This window comes from Talpa occidentalis, unplaced genomic scaffold (assembly GCF_014898055.3).
Source record: "Talpa occidentalis isolate TD23 unplaced genomic scaffold, MPIMG_talOcc4v2.1 talOcc4.6, whole genome shotgun sequence".
NCBI lineage: Eukaryota > Metazoa > Chordata > Mammalia > Eulipotyphla > Talpidae > Talpa > Talpa occidentalis.
In genome coordinates this window covers 110,711,881-110,737,793 of record NW_023604972.1, presented here as the reverse complement: position 1 = coordinate 110,737,793, position 25,913 = coordinate 110,711,881, and the positions used below count along the sequence as shown (strand labels likewise).

Below are 25,913 nucleotides of genomic sequence, written 5' to 3'. Positions count from 1 at the left end.
TAGAGAATTCGATACATTGAATTTAGGGCCGGGGAGTGGTGAGGAAAAGAGGAACAAAAAAATCATTCTTTTTTTTTTTAAGATTTATTTATATTTATTTATACCAGCACTGGGTACAGTCAGAAGCGCGGGAGGATGAGAGAATTTGCCAGAGCCAGAGCAGGGAGCAGAACAGGCAGAAGGACCGAAGTACACTGCTGAGGGGAGCAGCGGGTGGCAGGGGAGGTCTGCGCGGCAACCGGGGATTGAACCAGCGCTGCAGAGGCTGGGGATCGAACCAGCGCTGCAGAGGCTGCGGGCAGCTTCACAACTCAGCACTCAACCGCTGGCGCCACCAGGGAGGCCCAACAAAAAATTATTCTTAGATCCTGCTAAGAACCTTGGAATCTCCATGCCTTCCCATTTCAGTGCTCCATTTTCCCCACTTGCTCTTTACCATAAAAGGAATTTTTATAATCAAGCTAGGGATGACACTGGTCTGCATCTGTAGTGTCTTGAGAGTTTAAATGAACAATACAAGTAAATTAAACTCATACCTGACAGATGCAAACACCCAGTAAAACCTAGTGGCTGCTATTGTCATACCCCACCCCCAACTTCCAGGATTGTATCAGCTATAATAATCCTAGTCTCAAATGTAGACCTATAGTGTAACTTCTAATACTATATTTCTATAAAGGCACGTGAAACTTTACACCAGAATCACCCCGGTTTTACTTAGTTTGTATCAAGAAATCATGCTGGTGTGCATACATATTCTCAGTAGAATGTTAATGATTCACTTAGGGGTAATTAAAATATTTGTATCAGGATCAGTTTATTCAATATCTATTAAGTATCTTCTTTAAGTCAGGCTGTATTAATTGATAATATGGGAATTATTGATGTAATTTTGGAAATTTAAGATTTCTCAAATCATAAATTTTTAGGATATTTGCTAAATATTTAGCAAATATTTCTAACTAAGTTAGCTTTAGGGTATACATTTAGTGTTCCGACTCTAATATCCTGAGGATCACTTGTTAAAATAAAATTTGCATTTACCTTTCAGAATGAGTGTGTTAATAACTAAAGTATCTAGCAGTGAAAATCTAATAGAAGAGTTGAGGAATGGTCTGATTTTCTTCTTTCCTGATTTTAGGCCCAATACTAAGAAAGGAGGGCCTTTCAGATTCATGGAAAGATCATACATTCTCTTTGAGTTTGTTTTTTTTTTTAAATTTACATCCTTTCCTGAGATAGTTGGAGATGAAAAGAGTATTTAAAATTAATATTATATCCTGTTAGATCCCTCAGTACAGTTCTGAGATTACTTTTATAGGATTTATTTTTTAAAATGTGAGAAGTTTAAACATTTATTTTCATTACAATTTTCTTCTAGCCATCTTTAAATCCTGAATATGAGAGAGAACCAAATCAGAATAAATCTTTAGCTGCAGGTGTATGGGGTAAGTAATTTCGGATTTATTTTTGAGGGGTACGAAATGCTTTTTGTAGGTTTTACTTTTTTGTGTTTTTTAAAATAAGTGGTAGGCTAGAATTAAACCTCATCTTTTAAATATCTGTTTTGATTATTACGCTAACAAAAAGAAGGTAATATGTACCTTTTATAAACTAGATATTGGGGGTAGATAAGTATTTAATTTGAAATAATTGATTTATACATATTAGTACCATTAAGTATACTCAAATGAGATTTATGAAAATGATTATAAGTTCATGTAATCATTTAATGTCATTTTAAGAGCAGCCTGATAAGCAAAGAACTCATTTTAAATTTTTAGTTGTTCAAACTTGAAAATTTAGCTAACTGGAAATAAGTAATCATAGTGTGATATAAAATTGTCTATGAAACTAGTCTATATTTGAAATTATTTGTTGTTTTGATTGTTAAAACCTTAATTTTTCTGGCAGTGTCTCCCTTTTGTTTAAAACTGCTGAGTTTAATTTGATAGCATCTTATAGAAGATTAAGCTGCACTCAAGTAGTACAAATTAGACAGCTTTTTAAAGATTCAAGTGAAGTTTAAAATAATGGAAATATTAAAAAAAAGATTTGATATCTGAAAAATAAATTTTATTATTTGATGCCAAATTCAATGGTGCTGTATCTGCTTTGGAACTTGTACATATGTTCATATGTATTTTTCTATTGAAAAATCAACAACTTAATCAAAACAAAAGGATTGTGGCTTATGACAGCATACTAGTCCTAACAATAAAGGCATTATTTTAAACTTTGCCACTTCCTGTGCTGTTCTTTATTGTATTTATGGGGTGATACTCTGGGGAATTACTTTGTTTTATTTTGCTCTCCCTATTTATTTAAAGGGCCTTTTGAGGGTGGGGGTGGGGGTTGTCAGACACTTTTGTTAGAACCATGTGAATGGCATTGTTTTTTCTGTATTGCAAATTAGTATTTCTACCACTCTCCCCAGGCCTACACGCCCAGACACACACATACCCAACCAAAAAAATCTCCCAAGCTCCTCTCTTAGGTATGTTTCCTTATTATTCAGTTTTTCTGGGAACAACTGATTGCATAAGAATATAGAACCACCTGGAAGGTGTTAAATAGAATCTCTAAGAAATTAGGAATAGTTCGGATTTGAGTAGAATGACAGTAAATAAAAAATCAAGAATGTCAGTGAGCATTTGTCATATAAAACTACCTATAGATAATATTGGTACTGATCCTTGGTTAATTTAATAATAGAAATGATTTAAGGGCAAATACATTTTTGGAAATAATGAAAATAAAATGTATTAATACAAAGATTTTGGTTCTACTGTTTCAGGGTTGATCTAAGAATTTTGAGCACTAGTTGAAAAGATGTTTAAAAGGAAGATGTACTCTTTACTGTGTCTTAGGTAAACTAATAAGTATGTTTGCATTAGAAAAAATTGGTTAATTGTGGTTGGTTAATTGTTAAATTCCCAGTACTTCCCACTAGGAATACAATGAAACTTTCATTGTATTACACCTCACAGTATTACTTTTCACTTTACCCCTGGGTTCCCAAATATTGTCTTCCCCATTGTAACATTTAGAATAGCTATGTTCCTGAGGAAGACAAGAGAGAATTTTAGGAAAGACTGCAATAGAACTTTTCTAGTGCTGCTTCCTTCCAGGTAAGTAAAAATTTAATAATGGAAATATAATATGTATTTTTAAAAAGGTTGTCCCTGAAACTATCCTCTTGTAGATTGAATCTAAACATAATAACTAATTAAAAAATTACCTTGAAGGAGAGTAAGCTATTTAAAATATAGTTACATAAATTATGCTTAGAATTTTATAGGCTTTATTGGAAACACCTTCATTCAGTTTTTATCTGTCATTTCTTTATGTTTTGATCTTAATCAGGATTACTGTTGTTTGGTGTCATAAAATAATCTTAACTCTCTTTCATGTCCTTAATAATTTAAAACTGAAATAGGATTTATGGTATTTCAGTGTACCTGTGAGGATTTGAAAATAATTTAATTGTGTGGTTGGTTTATTGGCATATTTATGGAGAGAAAATGGTTTTGTTTTAAGGCAGTTTGAGACATGATTAGTGATAGTTTTGACTTGTCTATTTTCAGAAGTCTTACTGGCTATTTTTTTGTCACTGGCGCTATAAGCAATAATTTTTGACAGATCCAAAGATTTAGTACATAAGATAATAAATGGTAAAAAATTTCATTCGCTTGTAATTAAGTAGTGTCTTGCTTCAACACAGCATTTATTTGTAGCTATTCCTTGATAACTTGATGAATTTTACTGATTTTTGCTCATCTTTGATATTTTACTTAACAGTGTCAAGGTTCATTTTTAGCAGTATTGTTTTTATTTTTTTAAAGATTTATTTATTTATACAAGAACTGGGGTACAAGTCAGAAGCATGGGAGGGTGAGAGAATTCACCACAGACAGAGCAGGAAACAGAACAGGCAGATGGACCGAAGACACTGTGGAGGGGAGCAACTGGCAAGGCAGGAGAGGTCTGTCCGCCATGTGGGAATCACCCTGGCTGGTGGGGAATTGAACCGGCACTTCAGAGGCTGCAGACATCTTTGGAGCACAGCGCTCAACCGCTGTGCCACCAGAGAGGCTCAGCAGTGTTGTTTAGCTTTCAAATTAATGCAAATTGGAAACCAGCTCTTATAGATGGGTTGTTTTCTGAAGAATTCCAGTGACATTAGCCAGAAAAATGCAAATTAACATAATTGCATTAAAACAAGTGAGGAAGGGAGTAATGTTTACTGAGTTTTTTTGTAAAAGCATTTTTCTGGTGGGTTATATATGTTGAAATGACTTTAATTTTCATCAGTCTGTCTTGTATGAAACCAGTTGTTAAAATTATAATAAGAAAAAGATAATGCAGTGTGTTTTCAAGGTTGAGAAGGGAACACTAATTGGACTTGACTAGACAACCTGACCAGTACATTTTATTTGGTCATGATAGAATAGAAGTATTACTTTTTCATCTTATAAGTTCTTATTTTAATTTTTATTTAGAAGTATATCTCTTTAGGGCCTCCCCTGTGGCGCAGCGGTTGAGCGCTGGGCTTTGAAGCTGCCCACAGCCTCTGCAGCGCGGTTAGATCCCCGGCTGGCCCCTGGCAAGGGTCCCACATGGCATGCAGACCTCTCCTGCTGTGCCCGCTGCTCCCCTCAGCAGTGTACTTTGTCAGTCTGCCTGTTCTGCTCCCTGTTCTGGCTCTAGTGAATTCTCTCACCCTCCCGCGCTTCTGACTGTACCCAGTGCTTGTATAAATAAATAAATTAAATCTTACAAAAAAAAAATAGAAGTATATCTCTTTAAACCTTTTCTTCATATTAGTAATATAGGGGCCCTTGTTAAGGAAAATACACTGTACCCCTCCTATTGACGTAAATAGTAAAACTCATTTGAATAAAAAATCATACTACAAGTCAGATGTGTACATTAAATAAAATTCAGCAGCAACAAAATTCAGACAGCATCAGTCCATATAAAAATAATCTTGAACTTTTTTGCGTTAAAATTGGTACTTAAGGGGGGGTGGGAAAAGGAAGGATTGGGGTCAAAATAAGGGGGTTGTAATTGTATGGGAAATATAAAAATAAAATTTGAAAAAAAATTGGTACTTAAATAGTAATTTCTTATAATTGCTATGTTTTATATATATTCTTTAGAGTTTGATATTTGTGTATTATTGTGTCTTAATGTGACTAAGATCCTTTTTAAATTAGTATGAAAGTTTATTTCAAATGTTATTTACCCTTCACATGTCTATATGCTTTTGGTCAAAGATGCTTCTTGTGGGCCTCCCTGGTGGTTGCCTAGGGGTTAAGTCTCAGAGCTATCACCACTCCAGCCTGAGTTCAATCCCTGGCCAGGTTGCTAACCCACATACGGCACAGCAGACCTCTCCTGTATCACCCACTGCTCTCCTTAGTAGTGTATTTCAGTAAACTAGCCTGTTCTGCTCCCCCTGCTCACTCTCTCTGGTATATCCCCACCGCCCCGCCACACACACACTTTTGGCCTACTCCCCAGTTCTTCTACGGAAAAAAGTAAAAACAAACAAAAAAACAAAGTTGCTTCTTGTGCTGAGATGATGAACTGAAATAATAACTGGCATTAATATGATGGTAAAGGACATCACTTGGTTGTGAACACTTACAGCAAGTTATTCTATTCTAACCATTCAGTGGAGGCTTATTGTTAGTATTTTTATTTGGGAATGGCAAACATTTTTAATTGCCTGACCTACCAATATACTTTAATTTTCATTTCCCCCAGTAGTGTAATATAATGGTTAAGTACACTGACTTTGGAATCAGATAGATTTGTATCCTAGCAGTTGAGCTTTTTTATTTACTGGTTACTTAGACTTTGGACAGATCATTTAATCCTGCTAAGAGAATTTTCTTACGTGAGAGCAAGGTGACCACAGTAATCCTAATGAGAAAAATGTTAATTTTAAATTGTTTACTTTGTAAAAGTCCTTGAATGTGTTACAGGTGTTTAAATAATTGTTGGTGTATTGTGTTCAAATTGTGTAAGAGGGGTATTCTAAAATATTTATTGAAAGGTAAAAGAAGGAATTTTAAAGCGATAGATCAGAGAATAAAGCCATAAGTGACTGAATCAGAAAATGATGTCTATAGGAGACAGCTATGTGGGTAATACTGAGAAACAACAAGAGCGTGAGGAATAAAGATCTCAGCTATGAATTGTATGTGTACCTAATTTACTCTGTATTTTATGTGGCAGTATTTTAATTCTAAGCTTTCTTCAAAAAATTGAGCCACATGCCCTCCACCATTGACTTGGAATTTAAAGAATAAAAGGTAATTTCATAGATATGAGGAGGGAATGAATAAAGGGATGTTTATTTATTTTTAAAGATTTTATTTATTTTTGCATAGAAGAACTGGGGTATAAGCCAGGGTGAGATGGATGAGAGGATTCACCAGACACAGAATGGGGAGCAGAGCAGATGTATCTGCTGAAATACACTGCTGTGGGGAGCAGCGGGCAAGGCAGGAGAGGTCTGCTGCACCATGTGGGTTATCTCCCCAGTTAGGGATCTAACTGAGGCCTTAGCAGTGCTAGTGCTGAGACTTAACCCCTAGGCCGCCAGGGAGGCTGGACAACAAGGTTATTTAAAGTCTCTGTTATTGTTAGATTGCAGTAATTTGTGAGGACATAAGGAAATGCAACCAATGGAGAAAGTCAATGGAGAAAGTGAGGTTGACATTTACATACTGTTTGCAGTAACAACTTAGACTCTTTCAAACATTTGGAAGGATTGTGTGAGGAGAATTTGTAGAGACGAGTCAGTGTGTAAATAATATAAAATAGAAATGATGCAAATTAAGGCATTGGCTATTAGTGCTTTCCTTACTTATATGTAACTGTTACTGTTATCTTATTCTTAAATGGTGAGGTTTAATGTATTTAGCATAATTACTGTCATGTATATAGGTTAGACTTAATTGTGCTTATTTCTGTTAACAGTTTTTTCTTTCTACACTCTTGTTCTCAAAAAAGGGACAACTTTAATTTGAATTATAATTGGAAGCCTATTAATGTGGATATAGTGTGATTTTTCTGAACTTCTCTAGTAACTTGTTTGAAGAAAGCATTTCACTGTAACTGAGACAGGAACTATTATTTCCATTTTATAGATGAGAGAGTAGCAAGGTTGGGGCAAGTAATCAAATACTGTGAATTTGGTATGAAAATACATGTTCTTAACACCCAGTGCTATAAACATTTGAATATGAATGCATAATAAATACATTAACAATATGTCTACTTTTCTCCCAATTCTTGTATCTTCCTTTGGTACCTTAATCTTCTTTTACTTTGCTGCCTCTTTTTTATGACTGATTTCTTAGGTTCTACCTTTCCTTTTTATGGGCTATCCTGTCATTCTTTGCCTCTTTATCCTATCATTAATGCCTCTTTGAGAAAACATCCAGACTGTTTTCTTAACTTGTCTTGGAATTAAATTTTAGGAAAGGCGAACTGTTAGGGACTACTGTGAGACTTAAAAAGATAGCGTATCTGCTTTTGCTTGTCTACTTTCCTTTTCTTCTGCCTTCTAGTCTTGATCAACAATTGCATATTATTTCTTTCCTTCTTTTTTTTTTTTTTTTTTTTTTTTTTTTTTTTTTTTTTTTTTTTGTTTAATAAATTTTATTGTTATATTCCCCATACAATTGCAGCCCCCCCATTCTGACCCCAATCCCTCCCCTCCCACCCCCGCCCCCCTAAAAGTGTCTCTGGTTCATAGTTTTTTGTTGATTTTGATTTTCACTTTCTTATAGTTATTCATTTTCCTGGTCCCTTATTTAAGTTTTCTAGATTCCTGCTATGAGTGAGACCATCCGGTATTTTTCTTTTTCTTTTTGGCTTATTTCGCTGAGCATGATCCCTTCCAGCGCCATCCATGTTGCTGCAAATTGCATGTGTTTATCTTTTTTGAATGCTGAGTAATATTCCATGGTATATATGTACCACATCTTCTTGATCCAGTCATCTATTTTTGGGCATTTGGGTTGTTTCCAAAGCTTAGCTATTGTAAACAGTGCTGCTATAAACATAGGGGTGCAGGTGTTCTTTGGAATTGATGTTTCTGTGTCCTTTGGGTAAATACCTAGGAGTGGAATTGCTGGATCATATGGAAGCTCTATGTTTAACTTCAGCCTTCCATGTGGAATCATTTTCCTTCTGCCTAAAGTACATTGTTTAGGATTTATTTTAGTAAGGATCTTTTCTTGGTGATTTTGTTTGAAGAAGTTCCATTTCTGCCCTCTGACATAAGGTATTTTCAAGTCCTAATCTGCTAGCCAAGATTCTTCATATTCTAAGCCTTTATTTTTCTAGAAATGTGTGTTGAAATCATTTCTTGCTGATGATCTTTCTCCTGTATTTGGTTTCTTCCACTTTTTTTTTTTTAAAAGATTGATTTATGCATACAAGAACTGGGGTATAAGCTAGAGGGTATGGAGGGTGAGGTGAGCAGATTCATTAGAGGCAGGGTGGGGAGCAGAACAGACAAATTGACTGAAATGCAGTGCTGAGGGGAGCAGCGGGCGAGACAGGAAAGGTCTACTGCGCCATGTGGGTTGCTTCCTGGCAGGCGGGGATCAAGCTCTTTATGCAGTGGCTGGCTATAGCTTGATAGCACTGTTGTTAGCCCCTGCGCCACCAGGGAGGCCCCCTCTTCCACTCTTATAGTAATCTTAACAGAAGGATATAGACATGAAAGAAGATAAACTTATTGCTTTAGATGGCCATATTAACCTGCAGTCTTCATCAGTCATGTTTGAATTTACTTAACTGTAATGTACTGACAGAACTGAACCTTCACTACATCAACACCTGTTTTCCTCTGAGATGAGGCTTTTGCAAACTATTACCCTTTTGCAATCCCAGCATTTATTATTCCTCAATTCTGAATTTAATTTAGATTTTGAGTACTATGATGCTAAGATTTTCTCTGGTATTTTATTTTATTTTTAATATTTTATTTTATATATTCTCTTGTATTTTAATTAAAAAAATTTAGAGTTCAAGAATCTTTTCATGCTTATCTGTTTGCAAAGTGCTAATTGCAAATCTGCATTGTTTAGAACTAGTCATTCTTCATTGATATCTGTTTGAGATCTTTATTCTTAATAATTGTGTAAGTTTTTCCAAAAAGCTATATACATCAGTGGTATAATTTCTGTGTCCTCTGTCTTTGAAAGATGTCTTTCTTAGTCTTCATGTTTTGGACCCTTTTAGACAACTAAGAGGTTGAGATTTTTGCCTTAGTAGAGTAACATGTTTAACTTTTTTTTTTTTTTAAGATTTATTTATGCATACAAGAGCTGGGGTACAGGCCAGACATGCAGGGGATGAGAGGATCCATCAGAGACAGAGTGGGGAACAGAACAGGCAGACTGACTGAAAATACACTGCTGAGGGGAGAAGCAGTTGAGACAGGAGAGGTCTGCTGTGCCATGTGGGATTTCTCCCTGGCCGGGGATCGAACTCGTGCTGCAGAGGCTGCAGATTGCCCCATAGTACAGTGCTTAACCCCTTGCACCACCAGGGAGACCCAACGTGTTTAACTTTTGAAAGAGGAACTTTTTTTTTTGTCAGTTTGCTCTAGGTCCCTGTTATTTTTCCTTCATCATTAAGTAAATGTATCAGCTCTGTATTTTTTGGAGAGTTTTAAGTCCTTATTTGATTCAATTTAGTTCTTGAGAAGATCCAGTAGGAAGTTGGGTTTTGTTTGTTTGAGGTGGGGTGTCATCACAGATAACTGCACAATTCGTCATCTCACATGATCATAGCTTTCTTAATAGCAGCTTTATTTTAATTTAGAATTTTTCTGGGATTTCTCTCTCTGAGTTAATTCTTTATTCTAAACTCTCCAGCTATGAAACTTGCTTTCAGAATTTTCCTAAGGGAAGGAAGAGAGATTTAACCATAAATATTGGTTTGATTACACATTCATATTGATTAAAGTCTAGAGTAGTTTTTCATGTTTCAGCAACGGAAGTGGGCTTGGGAAAAACTTTCAGTTAGCAGTTACTATAAGTGCTATCTTAAAAGTCAGTTATTGGTTGTTCTGCAACTTGCACAATGACTTGAATGTATAGTTCAAGTAAATATCAAATAAATGTGGCCAGTAAATGTTTGAATGACTCGGTATTATGAAAAAATGAATTCTCTTTTTCATTAGTTGTACCTTAATTACAAATTTAGAAATAGACTATAGTTCTTTGCATAGTGGTAATGATTTTATAATTAAGATTAAAAAGAATGAACCTGAGTTAGGGAAATTCTCTTTTCAAATGGAGAAGAAGCGTATAGTCATTTTATAGTCTGTTAAGAGTAATGATGAGAAATTTTCAATTAAAAAAAAATGAAAAATGTTAGAATGCATTCAGTCTTGGTTTGGTCATAATTTCTAGTCACTGTCTATCTGAATTCATCCATATTACTTAACATTGCTCAATTCTTACTGTGATCTGTTGGATTATGTTTTCACTTTGTTTCTTAAGCAGGAATATAGTTCATCCTTATCTAGCATAATTATTTTATACAGAAAGTAATTTAAAATATTAAGGTTTAAAATACTCTATTTTGAGGGCAGTTTTATTTTATGCTAAAATTTGAAACTGTGTAACTCTTATTCGTGCTTTATTCATGCAGAATACCCTCCGAATCCTAAATCTAGAGCCCCAAGGATGCTGGTTATTAAGAAAGGTAATACAAAAGACTTACAGCTGTCTGGATTCCCAGTTGTAGGAAATCTTCAGTCACAGCCAGTTAAGAACGGGACTGGTCCAAGTGTTTATAAAGGCTTAGTCCCTAAACCTGCTGCTCCACCTACAAAAGTAAGTTCTACATTGTTAAAAATACACATTTTGAGTTGATGCGAAGTTAGATACTTTGGGAAAAGAATGTTATAACTGTATACCATAGTTTGGGTATTGGTGAGCTGCTGACGTGGGGTGGGCAGAATTGGTTCTTTGTGTGTCTGTGTTGTTAATTTTAATTATCTGTTAAGTGGTGTGTGTTTACCATATATGTGTTTTCTTATTTTAGTAGTAGTGAATGAAATCTATAAAATTTTTGTATGCTAGGTGCATCAGTATTTGCTTAACAATGCTATTTCTTGGTGTTAGGTCTTAGGTTTTTGAAATTCCTACTGTGTTTCTTGATTTTAGATAATAAGAACCTAGCCTTAGGTTTCTAAAACTTTGAAGAAAAAAAAAACCTCCTAGTTCAGATATTTTTATATGAATGCCAAACTTTGATTTTATTTGTAGAAAAAGATGGAGAGAGAACCATACAGAAATGATTAAGAATTAAATAATACTTGTTTTTATGGTGTGGTAACAAACATCTCAAAGGGGATACAGTGTTGTAAAGCATTATTACATTTGTAAAAATAATACAATTAAAATGTTTTCATGAGCCACATGTCATCTTTATTTCATAGTGTTTGCTTTGTTTTTATTATCTGTTTTTAATATCTGTGTGTGTGTGTGTGTTTTTGTTGTTGTTGTTTTTTTTTTTTTTTTTGTTTTTTTAAATTAAGCCCACACAATGGAAAAGCCAAACTAAAGAAAATAAAGTTGGGACTTCTTTCCCTCATGAGTCTACATATGGTGTTGGCAACTTTAATGCTTTTAAAACAACTGCCAAGAATTTTAGTCCATCAACAACCTCAGTGAAAGAGGTATGGTATTTAAAGTTATTTTTAAGGAAGGCAACCTGTCTCAATCATTATAATTAGTAGTGAACAAAAAGACTTAAAAGTCATTAAATAAATACATTAAAGTGTGATGTTTTAGCTATTTTATCCTTGAATTAGCTTGTTTTGAAATGGGTGGACAGGGCAACAGGGCAGGAGGCCGGATGGTAGGACTGAATGGCCATTCACCTGCCGGGGGCTCTGAGATAAGAGCTGCCAAAAAACCCCCAAAGGCCAAAATACCAAAAACCAAAACCAGAGGCTGTAGCAATACAGTTCCCACAGAATAGGAGCCTATGGGCTATAACCTAACAAAGGACAGTGCCTAATAAGAGGACAAGTCACTGTCTGTGGGTTCTTACCTGTGCACACAATTGCAAGAGACCCCAGGCTCCAGGAACAACAACCATGGGATTTATTTTACGAACAGGAGAAAACAAAGGGCTTGACCTCAGGCTCCAGGTACAGCAACCATGAGATTTATTTTACAAACAGGGGAAACAAAGAGCTCACTGTACTGCAGGTGGCTGGCTGTCTCACCCAGATAGTGTCAGTGATGGCTGCCACCGGTCAACTAGGAGTGCTGGACAGCACTGGCCAGTAGTGATGGTCACTACTGGTCCCCCAGGGATGGTGTTGGAGACACCAAGTATTAACAGCTCTTCGTGAGTTAGTTGGGCTATGCCAACAACAAACAGATCTTTGAGACACCAGGCCCAGGGCCTCTGATGCTCCTTTCAGGCAATGTCAGAGACAGTACTGGAGGCCCACTCTCTGACAGAGGTCTTTGGGTTGTCTTCTCTCCTTGGAGGTCAGCTGCTGGATAATGCTTTTCTTTCTTCTTCGAAGGCCAGGAACAGAGTCTTACCCTTCTTTCTTCTTTTTTTTTTTTTTTTTTTAAGATTTATTTTTTATACAAGTACCGGGGTACGGGCCAGATGCACGGGAGGGTGAGAGTATTCACCGGAGATAGGGGGGAGCAGAACAGGCAGACTGAAGAAATACACTGCTGAGGGGAGCAGCGGGCAAGACAGGAGAGGTCTGCTTCACCATGTGGGATTTTCGCCGGCTGGCAGGGATTGAACCTGCACTGCAGAGGCTGCAGACAGCTTCACCGTGTGGCGCTCAACCGCCTGCACTACCAGGGAGGCCCTTCCCCTTCTTTCTTCTTCCTTTGGAGACTGGAGTTGCCTCTTCTCTTAGGGGCCTGGAACCATCTCCTGTTTGGGAGCTGGAGACTTCTCAGCTCACTCCAAACCTGGATTATATCCTCTTTCAGGGTGCCCCATCCACATATCTGATTGGACCATTTTTCAATTCTGTGACTGATTGGACCATTTAGCATCAGTCAGCTCATAGCTGGCACCTCATTGGTTCATTTCACAATCCAGGAACTACGCTGTTACATAAAAGGACTCTGAGGAGCAACTGTCATAACTGACAAAAAGGCAGTTACTGGGCTCTGAGGAGCAACTGCCACAACTAACTTGGGGTGGAGCAGCAGGGTGAGAGGACACGGCTGAGGCAACTGGGTTCTGGTAACAGAATCACGTAGTTTTTACTTGCTGTTTTTCCACTTTGGTTAAGTAGTAACAGTATGAAATATTTTTAATGAAAATTTGTAAACATACTAAAGCAGAGAAAACAGCATAGTGAAACACTGCAATACTTATCAATAAGAAAGAGGAATAAAAGAATTACGAAAACAGCAATTTAGACCTTTGTGATAATTATGCTGTAGGATTAAACCTTGACAAATAATGAGGAATTGTAATAGATAATCTTTCTGGGATGATGGCTAATTTACCAGTGTTTACATTTTGTGGTAGAGAGGATTAAGCAGGAGGGAAAGGTGTGTATTGTTACTGTGTTGCAAGTACCTGATCTCTTAAGTACTTATCTCTCATTTGACCACATTTCTGAAACTCCCAGATCAGGGAGTTCCTTCACTAGTTTAGGGTCAAAGAATACTTGTAATTGTATTGTTATGCATGGAATTTCTCTAGATATTATATTGAAACATCATAGCCTCTCATATACTAATTTTTGTGTTTTAAGTCACAAAATTAATCAGCATTCTCAGTGGTTGTGACTTAGAGTCATTGTCCTCTGCACACATTATTCCACACAGTAAAGCAATGTGATTTATTTTTGTGGCCGAAAATTTCTTAACACAGTATTCTAGCATTCTACTTTATAGTATTTTGTTGTAAAAAAACAAAACCCAGAAATGAAAGGACTCTAGTGCATCTCCTTTGCTCCTGCCCTCCCACAGAAATCTCCTCTGGTGAAATGCTACCTATTAAGTGTATATGTATATAAAGTCATAGGTAGATATTATTGACTCTGTTATTGCAGCCTAGAAGTTTGTGGAACATAGTTTGAAAAGCTGCTCTTTGTAGAAATATTTTAAGCAATTTTTGAATCCGTTTTGTAAAATCATGTTTAAACTCCTATTTTAGAAAAATAGTTCTTAATATTAACAGGTACTAATTGTTTCTTGGATAAGGAAATTCTTCTGTTTACTTATTTGGTGGGATAAAACATACAGCATATCGGGGGAAAAAGTCCTTTAAAATCATTTTTTATATTGTGACTAAAGGGAAGATAAGAAGTTGTGGTAACTGAACTTTATATTGACATTGGTTTTCTATGTTATATTTTTATCAACACTTCTGATTTTTTCTTAGTGTAATCGTTCAAATTCCTCTTCACCTGTTGACAAACTTAATCAGCAGCCTCGTCTAACCAAACTGACACGTATGCGCACTGACAAAAAGAGTGAATTTTTGAAAGCATTGAAAAGGGACAGAGTAGAAGAGGAACATGAAGATGAAAGCCATCCTGGCTCAGAGAAGGTAATTGAACATGTAGTAACTCTTGGTTTGACAGTATTTCAGCGAAGTATTTGATCAAATACCATTTGAAGTATCACATTTAGGCACTGCCGGTGATAATCTAAACTTTATTTAGGTTTTTAACAACAGTTCTCTCATTTCTCTTTTTAACGTCCTTAAAATCAGGATGATGACTCATTTAATTTGCATAACAGTAATAGTACTCACCAAGAAAGGGATATAAATCGAAACTTTGATGAAAATGAAATTCCACAAGAGAATGGCAATGCCTCAGTGATATCCCAACAGATCATTCGGTCTTCAACTTTCCCACAAACTGATGTTCTTTCAAGTTCTCTTGAGGCAGAACATAGGTTAGTATTTTTACCTTTTTTCCCTGGCATTTCCTATAGACTTCTGATACTATTACAGAAATGTGTTATTTATAACAGCTCTCTTGAGGTATTTTATGTACCACAAATTTTACTTGTTAAGTGTCTGAGTCAATGAGTATTTTTTTTTAAAGATATATTTTATTTATGCATACAAGAGCTGGGGTGTAGGCCAGAAGTCTAGGGGCCAAAAGGGCTGACCAGGGAGAGAGGGGAGCAGAACAGGAGGATCTATTGAAATACACTGCTGAGGGGAGCAGAGGGTGAGGCTGGAGAGGTCTGCTGCACTATGTGGATTAGCTCCCTGACTGGGGATCGAACTTGTGCTGCAGTGGTGGCCGTTAGCTTCATAGTACTGAGATTTACCCCCTTGCGCAACCAGGGAGGCCCCTGATTCAATGAGTTTTAGAATATTTGAAGTTGTACAACTGCCATTTCAATCTAAGTTTAGATCATTTCTTATATCTTGGCCCAGAACTTTTAAAGAAGTCATCTTTCTGTTGTAAAAAAAAAAAAAGTACCTCTTTCATATTAAATTATGTGTTGGGGATGAATGACTGGTATGCACATAAGAGGTTATATGAATGGATAAATAAGGTTCTGTGCTTCGCAAGACTTTGCAGAGGCTGCCCTTTTTTTGGTCTCTGCCTTGGACATGCCATCCATACAAAGCGAGAATAAGAACTTCCAGGCCACATGAGCCACACCTACTGTCCTGATGACAAGCACCTGAAGCACCCAGGAGGTTGGGGTACTTCTGGTGGTGTGCATCAATCATTATAGGATCAGTTTTGACAAATACCATCCAAGTTGCTTTGAGAAAGTTGATATCTTTGATAAAAGAGGAATCATAGCTATCAGCTTCGATACTAGGCACTAGTAAATGCTGCCAAAAGTAAGGCTAGACTGGCCCTTGTTTATTTGGTGCTGTTTGGTGGCTACAGTGTTCTGAGGAAGGGAAAATTCCCACAGCAGCCTGTCATTGTAAAAGCCAAATTCATCAGCAGTAGTGCTGAGGAGAGAAAGCAAGGGGTGTTTGTAGCTTGAAATCATGGAAGTTTCATTAAATGCTGCGATTTGTGCTTTTCTTAAAACAACATATAAAATACAAGATGAAGACATTAGAAAACCTAATAAGTAGCTTAAGAGTACTAGGGAGTCTGGTGTTACGAAAGAAAATGAAGAGTGGTTTTTACTTTAAGTATAAAAATTTAGCAAGTTTTCTTCAGTTTCTAGCTAGGAAGCCTTTGGCAACAAAGAACCTCTGAAGTTAAACAGTTCATTCTGATCTTATTATCTAAGACAGTATATCTTGGGTTTAATCATAATCCATTTTCAGAAAGATGTTTAAAGCATAAGCCTAAAAATCCTTTTTGGTGTATTTTGTGGACTTTGTGTAATGGATTGTGGACCATGTTTTCTTTGTACATAACATAAATGGAAGTACCCTACTTAAATGAAACTATAAAGTAGATTTTTATCAATTTCCTCTCTTTTCAGATTATTAAAAGAGATGGGCTGGCAAGAAGACAGTGAAAATGATGAAACATGTGCTCCCTTAACTGAGGATGAAATGAGAGAATTCCAAGTTATTAGTGAACAGGTAGGAAAAATTGAATCATGCAAGTTTTCTTTAAATAGCTCCTCTTTTTTTTTTAAAGATCTATTTATTTATGCATACAAGAGCTGGGGTACAGGCCAGAGATGCAGGGGGGAGAGAGGACCCACCAGAGACCGAACAGGGAACAGAACACAGGCAGACTGACTGAAATACACTGCTGAGAGGAGCAGTGCACGAGACAGGAGAGGTCTGCTTTGCCATGTGGGTTTCTCCCTGGCCAGCCAGGCATCGAACTCGTGCTTCAGAGGCAGCGGATTGCTACATAGTGCGGTACTCAACCCCTTGTGCCACCAGGGAGGCCCTAAATAGCTCTTCCTCAATTAACATTAAAGTAAGCATTGGGGGTGGGGAAGTTTGCACAGCTTTATTTAGGAATTTATTAGACATCACAGTGTAGGTCAGATTTGCCTTTTATTTTTAGCTGGTCTGTGTATGCACATGAAATACTTAGGAATTAGTATAAGCAGTATCTATGATTTATCATATTCTAGGCTTTTTTCCACTAGTAGCTCCTAGGTAAGCTTCACTTTTTTTCCCTCCATGCACATGAATATTCTATATTCTAAAACATATCCTTTAATTCTCTATTTTTTCTTTTTTTCTAAAGATTTATTTATGCATTACAAGAACTAGGGTGTAGGCCAGAGGTGCGGGGGCTGAGAACATTCACCAGAGACAGTGTGGGGAGCAGAACAGGCAGATATACTGAAATACACTATTGAGGGGAGCAGTGTGTGAGACGGGTCTGCTGTGCCATATGGCTTAGATCCTTGGCTGGGGATCGAACTCATGCCACAGTGGCTGGCGATAGCTTGATAGTGATAAGACTTTAATCCCTGTGCCACCAGGGAGGCCCTGTGTCTCTATATTTTCCTTTTTTGAAAGAGTATTAGGAAATACTTGATAATACCTCAAGGAAGTTGAGGTATTTTTTCAAATCCATTGCATTTTTTTTAATACATCTGGTAATGTAAAAGGGATTTTCTATATTAGAGATACAATGAAAAAATTTAAAGGTGAATTTATAATACTGATTTTTTTTCACTGTACTTTTAAATGCTTGTGGTAAAACATCATAACTTACCATCTTAACCATTTTTTAATTTACAGTAAAGTGGCAGTTAAGTACATTCACATTGTTGTGTGGCCATTACCACCATCCACTTCTAGAGTTTGTATTTTGTAAAGTAGAAACACGATATGCATTAAATCATAATTTTCATCCCTTGCTTCCTCTAACCTCTGGAAACCATTGGTCTACTTTTGCTCTCTGAATTTGACTACTTGTGTCAAATACATACAGTAGTACACTTTTGTGACTGGCTTGCACTTAGCATAATTTCCTCAAGGTTCATCCACATAGCATGTGTCAGAATTTCTTTCCTTTTTAAGATTGAACAATATCTCGTTGTATACACATACTGCATTTAGTTTATCCATTCACCTGTCAGGGAACAGTTGAGTTTCTTCTACCTTTCTGCTTTTGTGAGTAATGCTACCGTGAACATGGGTGTAAAAATATCTCCTCAGATCTCCACTTTCAATTCTTTACCTAGAAGTGGAATTGTAGATCATATAGTAATCTATTTTTAACTTTTTGAACAATGGCCATACTGTTTTTCCATAGTAACAATATCATTTTATATTGTCTCCATCTGTATCTAACCAAGAGTTCCTTTTTCATAAAAAGCCATCCTAATAACTGAGTTGTTTTGATATGTGTTCCCCAAATAACTCGTGAGCGTGAGTGATATTGAGCATCTTTACATGTACTTATTCAACTTTATGTATTTTCTTTGTAGAAATGTCTGTTTAAGTCCTCTCCCCATTTTTTTTTAACAGGGCTGTTGTTGTCATTGAGTTGTAACACTTCTTTATATGTTCTGGATATTGATCTCTTATATATATGATCTGCAGATAATTTCTCCCATCCTATTGATGGCCTTTACACTGTTGTGTCCTTTGATGCATAGAAGTTATGCATTTCGATGTAGTCCAATTTATCCATATTTTTCTTTTGTTATCTCTGCTGCTGTCACTGCCAAGAAATCATTGCCAAATTCACTGTCATGAGGTTTTCCACCTGTTCTAAACCATTATTGTTTTGGAAGTTGTCATTGTTTTATGTTAGTACTATACTGTTTGAATTACTGCAGCTCTGTAATAAGTTTTGAAATTAGGAAGTATAAAACCTCCAAGTTTGTTCTCAAAAATTGTCCTGATGTTTGGAATAACTTGAGTTTCCTGCCAATTGTAGGGTGGATTTTTCTAAAAGGGATTTTTCTAAAAAGGGATTGCATATAACCTGTAGATTACTTTGGGCAGTATTGCTTTCGAGTATTAAGTTGATTATAGGATGTCTTTTTGTTTATTGATGTTTTCTTGAGGTTCCCTCTCCCAGCCATATTTTGTAGTTTTCAGTGTAGAAGTCCTTTGTCTCCTCGGCTAAGTTTATTCCTTAAACTATTCCTGTGTATTTTATTCTTTTTAATGCTATTGTAAATCAAATGGTCTCCTTAATTTCATTTTCAGATTGTCACAAATGCAATTTGTTGGGGTTTTTTTTGTATTGATTGCTGCTCTTTTTACTCGGTTCTCACAAGGTGGTGTTGGTTTGTAGGTTATTTATTATTATTATTATTATTATTTTTTGCTTCGAAGAATTGGGATGTAGGCCAGAGGAATGGCAGGGTGAGAGGATTCACCAGAGACAGAGTGGGGAGCAGAATGGCAGATCTACTAAAATATACTGCTGGGGTCAGCAGCGGGCAAAACAGGAAACGTCTGCTATGCCATGTGTGGGTTAGCTCCCTGGCCAGGGTTAAAACTCAGGCCGTAGTGGTGATAGTGCTGCGACTTACCCCCTAGGCTACCAGGGTTTCTTTTGGGTGAAATGTTTGATTTTTCTACATAGATTATGTCTGTGAACAGAGATCATTTTATTCTTTCCAATTTCATATTTCTTCCTTTGCAATTAATTAAAAATTGTTATTCAGAAATTCTCAGTGAACCATGCTATTTTTCACAACATGGTTATGAAGCAGATGGTGGATAATAGTTTTGAAGGATAGTTGATGCCATTTATTTTATTTTGCAATGTTTACATGCGAAAAAAAATGAAAACTAAGGGTATGGTTGGGTGAGTTTTGACAAATAAATGTATGTGACTGTATAGCAATCATACCCTTAAGTTCCTCATCTCCTCCCATTCAGAAATCTCATGCCCAGCTTTAACCCTTGGCAGCCACTGATTTGTTTTCTGTCCCTATCGTCTGGTCTTTTAAGACTGTTTTAATAATTGAATCATACGCTGCAAAGTCCTATATAGATCAGGCTGCTTTCATGCCTTTGAAACTCATATTTGTGGCATAATACCCATTATTTTACCAGTTGTATATCTGTTTGAAGGATTCGTTTTTAATAAGAAGAAAGGAATTGGGATTCAGTGGGTAACATTACCATGGTGATAGTGCTAAGGAAAGTATAATATTGTTAAGATAATTGGCTTTAAAACCTTTTGATGATTAGTACAGGTAGTTGAAACCTGTTGACAATAAAATAACTGATACAAAAATGTTGTGTATACTGTGGGATGGAGACAATTGCATGTAAACATACCATTCACATTATTCTGAACAATGATAAAGATGGATATATTTTCTTTAATAAAGACACACCATTTTGACATTTCAAATGACAGAAAAAATCCTAAGAGCTGATTTATAAAATGATCTCTATTGTATAATAAAGGAGAATTATTTACTATGCTTAGGATATATGTAGTTTAGAGACATTGACTGTTTTATGAGGTAGCTAAGATTCCCATATAAAACAGAATGTAATAGCAGTTTTTGAATTGTTTAAGGTGAGGATAGGAGAGAGCATCATGCAAATTCAACAGATATTTCTAAAGTGCCTGTTACATACCCGATCCTATTCTGGAAAACTGGGAAAACATAAAAATTTGTGCCCGCATAGAACATAAAATCTAGTTATTAACCTAGAAGTAAGTCCAGATGCCATTATCTGGGAAAGCATAATTGAAGAGTTGGATTTTAGTTGCCTTCGACAGGTAAAGGTGAGGGCATAACATTCCTGGTGCAAGGAGTAAAAAAAAAGGCAAAAAGTAAGGATATATAGGGTGTATTGGGGTTTATAGTGGCTGAAACCTCGGGGTAGAAAGCTTTAAAGGAAAGGTCACAACAGCAGTAATAGGGTGAGTCTGAGTCCTGATTTGCCAGAGAGCCCCCGTTTATACAAACTGTCCTGCTATAATTACTAACAGCAAGTGATTTCATTTTTAACAGTGCCTTTATTTGAATAAGTTACATGGCCTCCCTAATAGTAACACTGTATGAGCTCTTAATACTCTTCAGCTATTATTCTAAGTGCATTTTTGTAGCATTTGTATGAAGTAGATAATAGTCCTGCTATATAGATGATGAAACTAAGGCTCCTCGAGGTTTTGTAATTTTCTTTTTAAGTATAGGGTTTATAAATAGTGGAGCTGGAATTTGAGCCCAAGTCTGACCTTACAGCTTTTGCTTTTAATCATGATCTAAGGCTGAAAAAATATATTGGAATTAGACGATAAAGTACTTTGCATGCCAAGTCAGGTGTGTGTAGATTGTACTTTCTAATGAGAAACACTTGGAGGTTTTTTTAAGATTTATTTATGCATACAAGAACTGGGGTACGGGCCAGAGGTGTGGGGGGTGAGAGGATTCATCAGAGACAGAGCGGGGGACAGAACAGGCAGACTGAAATACACTGCTGCTGAGGGGAGCAGTGGGAAAGTCAGGAGAGGTCTGCTGCGCCGTGTGGGTATCTCCCTGCCCGGGGATCGAACTCATGCTGCAGTGGCTGTGGATAGCTTCATAGGTTGTGTCTTAATCCCTTGTGCCACCAGGGAGGCCCCACTTTTGGAGGTTTTTTAGGAGTATGAAATGATTAGTATTTGTACATGAGTAAATATGTGTGTAAAAAAGCAAATTGTAGGATTTGTTAATTCTGTCAAATTAGAATAATAAAAATAATCTATCGTTTAATAGTTGCTGAATAAGTATATTCTGAGTAGCAGCAGAAGGTATTTTCACCTAAGGAAATGAAAATTTTTAAGATTTAGTACCTTAAATGACAGAATTGGTATCCACATCTACCCTGTTTGCATCCAAAATCTGTGCTCTTTTCATTATACTGATAACTACATAATTATTTATTAGTTGTATAGCAGTTTAGTGAATGTGTTTTTTTCTTTTTCGTAATGCATAGTGATTTATTCCTAGAAAATTGTTACATCAGTGGGGTCATTATCTGTGTCTTTCCCCCCCCCCCCAATGTTAGCTGTGGAATTTTCAGCGTAGAATACATTTTTATTAACTTTACTATGTTCATGGTTATATTGCTATTATGTCATTATTATGTTAAATAACGATTGTGTTAACTATTGTCATTATTATGTTAAATAACTCGTGGAGGGTAGTTCATTTAATTTATTTATTTTTGACATTTTAGTTACAGAAGAATGGTCTGAGGAAAAATGGTATTTTGAAAAATGGCCTGATCTGTGACTTCAAGTTTGGACCCTGGAAAAACAGCACTTTCAAACCCACTATTGAGAATGATGACACAGAAACAAGTAGCAGTGACACATCAGATGATGATGATGTGTGAAGGATTTCCTAACAGCTTTAGAAATTTTAGTGTGATACATCTCTCTCATACAGTTTGGGGTGAATTGTAAAAACGAAGAACTATAATTTATGTAGTAAAATACCCCATTAGAAGATGATTTTTTTGGGGGACTTCAATATGAAGAAAACCAAGAATGTTGTGTTGGGCTGTGTTGAACATTATTTTCTTTGTAAATGAATGTTGTAGACATGAGGACTTTGGTTGATCCAACATTGACTTTCTTCATCACTGCAGCATTTCTCTGACTAGCAATGTGACGATGTAACAAATGAGATTTTTCTCATTTAATAATAAAAAATTGTGTAATGTTTTGCAAAGCTTCTGTCTTAAAATGTCCAGGTCTTAAGAAAAAAGGCAGCTTACACTGTTTTGCTTGCAGAGTCATATCTTTTTCGTACAATGGAAATCCTCAAGTCCACTTTGTGTGCCCCAAGTCCCCCCCCAAAAGGACAATGTAGCATGTTGGCTAAAACTGGAGCAAAGTGCACTAAAACATTAATTTCCTGAATTCAGCTGTTGTACTAGTCACCTTTTAAAAACATAAATTGCTCTTTAGCCATTTTGTAGTTCAGTAAATGTTACAGAAAAGACTTGCCACACTTTCTTCCAAATTTTAAGAGGTGATTTTCAAGAGCTTTATTTGGGTATGTGTCAGACCAGGGTTTTCAGAGTTGATGGAAAAGAGTCTTGTGGGAAAACTTATTTTGATAAATTATTACACTTGCAGAAAAACTGATCACACTGACTGGATCTGTCCACAACATGGAAAATAAAACTGGATTTTCAGAATACTGTTGTTTTCTGTAGTGTTGAAGGTATTGGTCTCTAAACACAAATGTGCTTTATTCACTAATTAAAACAAAGTTATACTTTATTCAAGATGGTGATTACTTCCTGATTTTAGAAAAAATAAGCTATGGTAAATAGTCTTTATTATCAACTGCTTAATATGCTTATTAAATGAATGAATGCTAACCACTTTATTTTCATTTGTACATTAATTTTAGAATCATTTCTGTTTTACTGCTGATGGGAAGAATAATTGACTCTAATTGTATTTTGTTTTTTCTGATTTTGTTTACCCTCATTTACTATCCCATCCCACTCCCATGTTTAAATATATTTTAATTATAAAGAGTATAATCTTAGAACAGAAATGTTTTAGATTTTATGTCAGTGATTATTCTTTTTTTTTAAATTGTCTTCTTAGAAGGCTGCAATAGTTGTTCTGCGTCTATCTCAGTATCCTGCCTGGACCCCCCCAACTCTTACCTAAAGTCATTTTTTTGTTCACACTGAGAATGGTGATGGGGGGGAGGGGGACAAAATTGTCACCTTCACAAAACTTACAAGGATGAGTAACAAAGTATTTAATATATCTTTAAGTTATCTTTTAAAATAGGCATTCTATTATATGCCACATCAGTCCAGTCACACTTTGACAAAACTGTTCCAACGCATTTGAATGTCTTTTGGACTCTTGGGTTGCATTCTTTGGTTAGTAGATTAATGAAATCTAATACAAACTGTATTTGCTAACAAATGCTACAAGGGACCTGAGAAATGTGGTTTACATTTAAAATCTACCTTACTGTGTTATCTAAATAATTTGCAGGAAATATTTTGTAATTTTTTAATTTTCTGTCATCTCCTGCCTTATATTCAGATAAATTTGGGGGCCTAATTCTCATTTATCAGCAGTTAAGTAATATTTATTGTACATTCATGCATTGTGATATGGGGATGTGTTTAGTAGTTCACTTTATAAATATAGTAAGGTATAGCAGTATGGTTATTTTATTCATTAAATGATAGGATTAATAAGTTTGGTTGGGAGTGGAGCCTTACAAATTGTATTTTGATAGAACTGTTAAACATTAGCATAATTTTAACTTGCTTTTTAAAATAATGGTGAACTGATAAAGATTTTGGACCATACTTTTTGTGAGGGAGCCCCACCAAGTGTAGAAACTAGTTAAATTGTACATCTAGAGTGAAATTGCCAAAGTGCAAATAGACTGTGGAGGTTTTGGAGGTGGGTGGGTGGGATTAGTTTGGGCTGGTTAAACTCAGTTTCTCTGAAGCAAGTTTTTTTTTTTTTTTTTTAACAACCCACTTTATTTAGGTATAGCTTGACACACACTTGCAGCATATATTTCGATATTTTGACCTGTGAAACTGTCACTGCAATCAAGTGGTGTACATAGCTGTCACCTCCCAAAGTTTCATGGTGCTCCCTCTTTTGTAATTCTTACCTCTTAATGCCATCCTCCTTAGTATTTTTAAAATTTATTTTTGTTATGAATTGTAATTAATGAGCAAAATTCTTAATGGGTTTAAAACAATTTAAAAAACTATCTTGGTTTATATTAAGAAAAGGATGAGAGATTTATTTCATAAATATATTTTTATTGAAGTTGAAATAAATATAGCTGTATTAACCTAAATGCAACCATTGATTTGATAACATCAGATAATATAAAAAATTTAAATTCAGTATGTTGAAGGTTCTGGTACCTAAGCAAATACTCCTGGTCCCTTACTAGTATTTATAATGTACTGTTAATTAGAATATGGTTCTATAAACATTCATTTTTAACTTATTTAGAAATGTCATAAGTGAGTTGGTTTTTTGTTTTTTTTTTAATTTATTTATACAAGCACTGGGTACAGTCAGAAGCGTGGAAGGGTGAGAGGATTCACCAGAAACAGAGCGGGGAACAGAACAGGCAGACTGGCGAAATACACTGCTGAGGGGAGCAACGGGCTTGGCAGGAGAGGTCTGTGGCATCATGTGGGACTCTCGCTGGCAGCTGGGGATCGAACCGGTGCTGCAGAGGCTGCAGGCAGCCTCTTAGCCCAGCGCTCAACGGCTACGTCACCAGGGGAGGCCCTGAATGACTTGTTTTTGACCAGGAAAACAACCAAGTATCCTTACCCTGACATCGCCTTCTATTTGAAGCTTCATAATTCATAAACTTTATGAAGGAATCTAGATACCTGGATTAAAGAAGGCACATGCTGGTGAAATTTTTCTTTAAAGCAAGACATTTTAAATTTTGGCTTACATGATAAACTTGGCGATATTGTTAGGACTTTAAAATAATAGAGTAAAAGAATTTTTTCTTTTGAATAGTTATTTCTAAGGTCATAATGGTTATTTGGCTGTTGGGAAGGAGATGGGCAGGACATTTCAAACAATAGCAAAATTCCTAAAAATCTCAATTTTAATCCTAATCTTACTTTAGGATTGAATGCCTGAAATTAGGGGAGAAAAAAATGACGGCACGCCATAGAAAGCTGTAGTTGTTTTAATATATAATTACGGGCCCTGTGGGACAAGTATACCGGAAGACTTTCTACTTAAGGACTTGGGGGTAATTGTATAATCTGTAATTATGTACTTTAAAAGGTTTTGTGACTGAGTTTTATTTACTTAGGAGACATAACTTGTTCAGTTTGTCACTTGCTAATGCATAATTTATGCTACAAATTTACTCCACCTCCACGTAATTTATTTTTGTAGAAACCTTATCTGGCACATTGATTGTACTTTATAATGTGTCAAATCATTAGGTCTGTTGTAAGATCACTGTTGTGACATGTTCACTGTAGCAGTATTCTAATTCTTG

At 35.9% G+C, this 25,913-nt stretch overlaps 1 protein-coding gene across 2 annotated transcripts in view; it reads left to right on the top strand.

Annotated features, from left to right (window-relative positions):
- Window positions 1-22,589, top strand: part of GPBP1 (GC-rich promoter binding protein 1) — a 66,750-nt gene extending 44,161 nt beyond the window's left edge. The window contains exons 6-13 of one of the 2 annotated variants that reach the window (XM_037530607.2): window positions 1,382-1,448; window positions 2,438-2,497; window positions 10,690-10,874; window positions 11,582-11,722; window positions 14,428-14,595; window positions 14,761-14,948; window positions 16,467-16,569; window positions 22,102-22,589. In XM_037530607.2, coding sequence (XP_037386504.1) covers window positions 1,382-1,448; window positions 2,438-2,497; window positions 10,690-10,874; window positions 11,582-11,722; window positions 14,428-14,595; window positions 14,761-14,948; window positions 16,467-16,569; window positions 22,102-22,260 — 1,071 coding nt within the window. In that variant the 3' untranslated portion in view covers window positions 22,261-22,589. The remainder of the gene's footprint in view (window positions 1-1,381; window positions 1,449-2,437; window positions 2,498-10,689; window positions 10,875-11,581; window positions 11,723-14,427; window positions 14,596-14,760; window positions 14,949-16,466; window positions 16,570-22,101) is intronic. The other variant, XM_037530608.2, reaches the window with a different exon arrangement.
- The last annotated feature ends 3,324 nt before the right edge of the window (window positions 22,590-25,913 follow it).